We start from the raw sequence: 7,446 nt of genomic DNA, 5'->3' as shown, positions 1-7,446 counted from the left end.
CGAGGCCTGCCAAGGAAAGCCAACTTCAGCGCGGTCAAACAAGTTAAGTAACCCTGAGGTGCTATTTAAATGCTTGGCATACTTCTATCTATATCACGTTTAAAATATAACCGACATAGCCCCAGGTATTTTATATGAAACATGCAACTTTAAAATACCAAACACGGTTTGATTCAAAGCACAATTTCTCTAGGCCCACAAATTCCCCTTGGTCGCAAACTACGGCATAGTACATGCACGCCGCTCTGTACATAATAAATGTAGCTTGGACTTTGTCTTCCAGACCCTTACTACTTGAAAAATAGAAGATCGGCTGGTTTTTTTTTCTTTTTCCTTTTTTTTTTTTTATCTTTTAAATTCAAAAGATAGCTTCAAAATAAATACTAGTATAAGATAGTAACTAGTATTGCTGCAATTGTACGCCCCCTACGTATTGTTGCTTACAAATAATTGACTTCACTGCACCGCAAACGCCAGCTGTTTCAGGCGACCCTGCAAAATCCACTTCAGGCACATGAGACCAGGAACAAAAGCACCAAGGAGAAAGTGCCTGGCGTTCTGCCTGTGCTACTTCTGCACTTTAGAATCTGGGCTCCTAGATAGAATATTTTGCCGCCTGGATGGATTTACGAAACAAGCAATAGAGCGGCTACGGAAACGTCGCTTATGAGGGTATACTAGGGGTCGACAGAGAGTCTAGAACCGAGAGATTTGGTATATAATGTCCCAGTAGCCGGCTGGTGTTGTATTTTGGAAACTGTCCTGCACCGTTGCCAATTTCTGTTTTCTTGTTGTTTCGGTCTTTTATTCTTCTTGTCCAGCAGGCTGGTCTGTTCCTTAGGAGTTTGACACTCTTTATTTCCATTTCAATCCTCATTCGCTGCTTATAAACCTCTTTTGTGTTACAATTTAATCGTCTTTTTGTTCAATCGCTATGAAGTTTCAAAGCACCTCTGCAGCGGCAGCTTTGCTTCTAGGTCAGGCTTTCGGTCTACCTCTACCATCGTCAAATATGCTTCGTCGAGAGGTTCCCCAGGAGCATTCCCATGATGTTTTTCTCTCCATTACCAACGAAGCTCTAGCAAAGAGCAACCCAAAGGGTATCAAAGATGCTGTATTTGGTCTTCTTGGTAATGCAGCAGCGGCAGGCGGCGCTGGAAGTGTAACCAACCTTGACTGCCTCAAACAAGAGACAGCTGATCAGGCTTTTACCAATGCTAAAGCTGCTGGAGATATTCGATTAATGGCGGGAGCATTGGTATACCAAGCCCTGGAGAGAAATACTGGCAAAGTTGGACTCGCAAGTGTCACTTGTACCGAGCAAGCTGTGAACCCAGAAATTCAAGCTGTAAAGCCACACCAAGACCCAGCGTCTGCTGGTGCTGCTTCTATAAACAAGGGTATCACTCTTGAGCTGGCGAAGCAGCTCAAAGCTATCGGCGCAGATCCTAACCTCGCCCTTCTGAGCGGTACCTTTGCCCCAGGTGATGTATGATTTACTCCCTTATTGACATAGCTGGATCTACCGATGATTAACAAATACATAGCTGAATGATGCTACTGCCAAGGGCAAAACTTGCGACGACCCTGATCCTACCCTTGGATGCATCTACTCGACGGGGACGCTTGTCCTCGATGCAAGCCAGGAAGAAGTCGCTTCCGCGGCCGCTGCTATATCCCAAACGTTTACTGGTACTGGCGGCATTCAGGCCACAGATTTGGTTGACTTGAACAAATTCTCCACGGCCAAGGCTCAAGGAAACGGCGCTGCTCCGACGCCGAGTGGCAATGCCGCGAAGGCCTCTCAGCCAGCTGCCGTAGTAACTCCCACTGAAGCTTCACAAGCTAGTAAATCAACCCCAGCTGCTTCTCAGACCGAAGCCTCTAGCACTAGTGAGACTTCAACAGCTAGTGGAAACAACGTTCAGACTTTCACCGGCACCCTTGGTGGTCCTCCTCCGCCTGTCATTTCAGGCACAGGAAACCGACCATTTTCTGTCAATGGAGATACCTTTGTGACTGTTGGAGCCGCTCTACAACGATCCTGCAGTATTCAGCACAACGCTTGTGCCAATGCCGCTAACTCTGGTAAACTCTCCGGAGGAGTAGGGCAATGTGATACGCAGAACACCCAGTGTACAGCGGCCGCCACATCTAGTGCTGCCAATAACAATGCCGGAAACAACAGCAGCAATAACAACAACAGCAGTAATAACAACGAGGCAAGCAGCGCTGGAAACGGTAACAGTGCGAATGGAAATGCAGAGGGTGCTACTGGCAGTTTCGGCTCATGCTCCAACCCCAGCATCAAGTTCGCCAACGGCCTTGATGGCCGCAATGAACCCGCATTTGCACCAGTGGATGAAAACGATTTCAATCATGGCTCGGCTTTAAACATTAAGGTCATTGCAGACTTCATCTGCGATCGACTCAATTCTAGTTGTAAAGCCGGTGCTGCAGTGGTTTCGAAGTGTCAAAGCGCTTCCGCAGCGGCCTCTCAGCTTCAGGGTCAGGCTGCAGCAGATGCTTTCAATAAAGCTTTAGGAGTCTCTGCCAATTAAGGTAGTCTCGGTGAAAGGGCTAGATTATCTTGATGGATGTTCATCTGTGTAACAGTCCCTCAGCGCATAATCTCACATAGCTAAGCATAGGCCATTAATCCTACGAAGATATAAAACTACATGGAACTTTCCCTCAATAGACTAAACTAAATGCTTCATTTTTGAACGTTTTGGGTCACAGAAGGAACCTTTTTCATTCCTTTGTTTTTAGAGAAAGCTAGAAAGCTAAAAAGCTAAGCTTATATGCCATCCTAGCTTGCTCCTAGAAGGCTCCCGAGTCTCGGCTAGGTGTCTTTTCAGAGGCAGCCAGCAATGTAGTGATATGATTTGTAGTGCTATCTTTTTTATTTTATGATATATATATATATATATATATATATACATATATATATAATTTTTTTTTAAAAAAAAAAGGAAAGAGAAAGAAGGATTAGTGCCCTAAGCCAGTGGAGATTTAAAGCTTTGGTACTCTAACCGACTTTGCAAGCTAGCGCCAGCAAATCGTAGGCAAGATAAGGGTCGCCCCAGAATCAGTACCTAGTGTAGACAGTAATTCTTAGGCTACATTTACTAATATTACCAGCTTATTACACTTTTATATGCTAAATCTTATTTGTTAGCGTTGTTAATCCCGTTTGCCTTTCACTAATAACGTAGATAGTCTATCTGAAGCAGAATATTCTTGAATCAGCGTTCATGGCATAATCTCTGGCGCTAACTCGTAGGCATGTAACATTAGGCAGGAGATGTATCGCATCATCAAAAAATCGGAGTTGACTCGAGCTGTGGCAAAAAAAAAAAAAAAGAAAAAAAATCTAATGTTCTAACACTCAACAGGGTGTGGCTGATCCGACTGTCATTTTCGTAGTGGTACAACCTCTGAGTATTGATGGAAAGTAGCAATGCTGACTTAAGTACACATCGAGGCGGCGCTTCTCCTGCCTTTGATGGGTGCTAACCCCACCGCTGGAATAGACTACTAACAGGGATATGAATGGTAATAAGCCCTAATGACACGTATCTTATGATACCTAGTACTGATTTGACATCAGTGGGATTGTGTGAAAGCTTAGCAAGAGATGGGCTGACATAGGAGAACCTGGTCATGAAAAAGAAATGAAACGGGCAGAATGGAATAAATTGAGAAAATAACAGCAAGAGAAGCTGCAGATATAAGAATAACGCTAAGTTGTAAATATCGCTTTTACCAAACTAATGACTACAGATAGCGCTGTCATTGGCCGCTTTCAATATAATTATCATGAACAATAACAAACGAGAAGTTTAGTTCTCCCACGAGTTCCCTTGCTAGCCTGGATGTGCAAAACCGTGTTAGCACAGAGGTCTATTACACGATGGCAGATAAAAACTCAAAGTAGGGTAAGGAGAAGGAGAGGCAGGAATATGCATATATGCCGCCAAAAACAATTCTTACTTACTCAGTCAAACGGTTGATATCGCGAATCAAATACCAATTAACACTATGGATTAATGCTGCGGCTGCAAATCTCTCATCTGCAGGTACATCCCTAGTTAAGAACTCACCCAGGTGAGGTATTCCTAACTCCTCTAATTCTGGTGGCAGCGGGTGAGCCCTACTCAGCGCAGAATGCAGTATGATCATTCTCGTTGTGACGCCTCCTGGAGTTAAATGAACTTGAGCTGTGCCGGTTGGGTCGTGGGCCCACCAAGACGAAGTGGCATCAGGAGCCTTCAACTCCTGAGATACGTAGCTTGAGAGAGTCATATAGCTTACCAGGCGCTCGAGAATGGAGAGCATTTCTCCATACGTTTGCTTAGGAAAGCGGCCACCAAGCGAAAATTCCCAGTCAAGAAACTGGAAGCTTGTTTTAGCTCTAGTGTTCAAGGCTTGGTACCTATGGAAAATGCGGCGACGAGCCGCCTGAAGGTGAAACCCGGGGCTCGTTTTATCGCTGATGTCGCCAAAATTGCCGCTAAGACGTGCAAGGATTGTTTGTTGGATGCACATGTAATAGCGTGCTAACCCATACATAGCTTTTGCCATATTTTCGCGGAGCTCAGAATGTTCAGAGAGAGGATAAGGGAATATTGTCCAGAAGTAACCAGTGAGGACACCGAGGGTGACGACAGCAAGCCGATAAGGAAATATTATATATGGCGGATAGACTACTTGACCGGATTTGATGATTGCTTCTTTTCCCAGCTTGCGTACTTGCAGTTCATTTCCTATCATCACAATCGAAGCGACAAGAGCAACAAACCATATGCTGAAGAAATCAGGGAATTTGACGACTGAGAATACATAGGTCAATGAATACATCAACTTTACCGTGAATGGACGGTGGGAAAAACTTACATAGATAGCCAAGGACGAGGAACCACAGCCAAAGGAAGACTAATATACCAGGAGTCTTCTGGTCGACCACATACCAAATGATATAGCTTGCTATCATTGAAGCAATTGTGCCAAGTACCCGACCGAGTAAAAGAAAGGTTGAGGATCCGGCGGTACGGGCCATGGAAAGTAAAATGGCAAACAATGCCCAGAGAAACCGTTGCGCGAAATAGAAGTCCTGCGAATCATGAAGAAATGCAATAATACCAATGGTCATAATGGCACAAGCACCTCGGAGCCCGTATGCTGCATGGTCACTACGGAAAATGGAGCTGATCTTTCGAATATAATCTCCTATAGTCTCCATAAAGTTGCTAGGCGGGAGATGGTCAGGATTTTTGGGGTTGTAAAACGAAGAACCAAGTTTGATGCTGGTTTGAGCACCTGTATTTTGAGAAGCACCGTCTCGGGGTACGCCTCCCCGGGAAATAAATCTTTCAATCCAATATCGAGGTTGAAGAAAGCGTGGAATAAGCAGCCGCCTGGAGTGGGTATAACATTCGTCAAAGTAAACGAGGAGCTTGAGAAATTCTTCTCCCAAGGACGAGAGGATGGTTTGAGACTATGATGTTGAGTTACAAGTAACAGAAAGGGTAAATTGGACAAAGGACCGCTTACGTGAAGAAATAGAAAGTATCGTAACGTATTGTAATGCATTTCGGAAGTGTATTGACTCAAATTCCCAATTTGCGGCCGATGCTGGATATAGCAATCAAGCAGTTCTTTGTTATTCATATCTTCATTTTCGTGACTGAGAACGCGGCCATGGCTAAACACGTCGCGAAATGACTCGAGAAATGTCACATCTCCCGGCTGCGTAATACCAGCTTCATGCTCTTCATCGGTATTTTTGACGCGGTAACTTTTGAACATAGGTCGACGCTTTGTCAACTTTAGTCGAAGTTTAGCGTGCTCGACGCCTTTAATGATCGTATCAGACATCTGTCTTGAATTTTGATCCATCGCCATTTCGAGATGTTGCCAGCCATCGTCCCTTGATGTAGTATTGCCCGCCTCATCAGAGTCACTATTATCACCAGCATCGCTGGTGATATTACATCCATCGACATGTAGTTGTAGCATATCTGCTACTGAGCTCAAACCAGATACAGGTGGTATGAGATCGAGCAATAATGAAGAAATTTCTTCCAGCTTTGCATGATCAAAGACGCCCCAAGAGATCTCACACGCCGCGTACTCACTGTCCTGGCGAGATTTTTCAACTGCATTGACAAATCGTTGTAGAGCGCCTTCGAGCTGACCGATGGATGAGCTGCCATTCTCTTCTTCTCCTATAGTAGAGGCTTTCTTTAGTAAGGTTTCTTCCATGCATTTCCTTTGAGCCTGCATGACAGCCACCAGCTCATCAAGACAGAATCCTACATCTTTTCTGAAGAGCCCTCTGCAGCTTTGAGGGAATAAGATAAGTGCATTGACAAAGCCAACAGCCTGTCCCACCAAGAAAGCCTCCAATATAACATTGGTCTCATCAATCACTTCTGGCATAGTAGGGGCTCTAGCAATGTTTGGTAGTGTCGCGACTGTGAAGATGCCAGCCAAGGTGCATTGAAGGCCCCAATTGGGAAACGCTGACTTTACTGTGAACGTGCACCAAATCCAAAATATCAAGAAGATGGCCACGACCGCCTCTGCTGAAGAATTATAGGCGCTTGTATCGTTGAGGCTGTGTGTCGTATGATGTCTGGCTTGAACACCACACCAACCAGCAAGCAGTGCCCAGCAATAGGCTAAAACAATTACAAAAGTGAGTCGAATATTGTGTCTAATCAGCATTGCGCGGGGGAGAGCCGGCAAAACACACGTAGATATAATGGGAGCTAAATAAGCATTGGTCTTGAAGTGATTGATCCAACTATTCGATTGAATGGCGCATACAAGCACAGCCGGTGGTATCGACGCTTTAATGGCCATCGTAGCCGTATGCCAATCCAGCGTCTGTTGGAGTAGCACCGACTTGAGTTGCAGACGCCTCGCAGTATCAGATCTGTAGACAGTAGACCCGGTCCTGGATCTAGACAAGACTCCAGATATTGATGGCGATGCTGCCTCTGGTATGGATGCATTTCGGTTGTCTGGATGCGTAACGGGTGACTTCGAGGCCATGATGGCGTTTCGGCTCTCCTAGAAGAGAGGGCCCAAGAACGTAAGCGCAGACTCAACGTGGTACTGTATTGTCTGTCCGTCCTCCATTTCCTCGTTGTGGATGGATTGGTGTGAGAAGCTGCGTAAATTCACTATTTGGTACCACTAGATGTTAAGCCTGGCTATTTATTGCGGTGAACGTGAGTTTGAATGCGATTTTCCTCGTGCTTAGCCAAAGCTTGTTTTAGCCCGAGGTGGCTTGCTACTCTTGGTCTAGCTGTGCCGTTGAAGCCGTGACTACCGGTTAGTGATTTACGCCCTTCAGGTAGAACGCAATGCCATACAAACCGAAACCGGTTACAGCTGTATTGCTTGTGGCACTCCGGTGTAACCAAGATAAATGAA

At 45.2% G+C, this 7,446-nt stretch overlaps 2 protein-coding genes across 2 annotated transcripts; one reads left to right on the top strand and one right to left on the bottom strand.

The window, feature by feature from the left end:
• The first annotated feature begins 718 nt into the window (after positions 1-718).
• Positions 719-2,898, top strand: TrAFT101_008135 (uncharacterized protein). The gene is made up of 2 exons (XM_024909152.2): positions 719-1,489; positions 1,548-2,898. Exons 1-2 carry the CDS (start codon positions 935-937, stop codon positions 2,559-2,561), a joined length of 1,569 nt encoding a protein of 522 aa, XP_024754650.1. The 5' UTR covers positions 719-934; the 3' UTR covers positions 2,562-2,898.
• Positions 2,899-3,643: 745 nt separating this feature from the next.
• TrAFT101_008134 (uncharacterized protein) lies at positions 3,644-7,446 on the bottom strand. The gene is made up of 5 exons (XM_024905667.2): positions 7,386-7,446; positions 5,557-7,318; positions 4,900-5,500; positions 4,001-4,835; positions 3,644-3,874 (listed from the first exon to the last, which is right to left on the bottom strand). The coding sequence occupies exons 2-5, from the start codon at positions 7,060-7,062 to the stop codon at positions 3,796-3,798; spliced, it is 3,021 nt and encodes a 1,006-aa protein (XP_024754651.1). The 5' UTR covers positions 7,063-7,318; positions 7,386-7,446; the 3' UTR covers positions 3,644-3,795.

The sequence above is a fragment of the Trichoderma asperellum genome, chromosome 4 (assembly GCF_020647865.1).
Source record: "Trichoderma asperellum chromosome 4, complete sequence".
Lineage (NCBI taxonomy): Eukaryota > Fungi > Ascomycota > Sordariomycetes > Hypocreales > Hypocreaceae > Trichoderma > Trichoderma asperellum.
The sequence above is the reverse complement of the archived record's forward strand: the minus strand, read 5'-3'. Positions and strand labels throughout refer to the sequence as shown.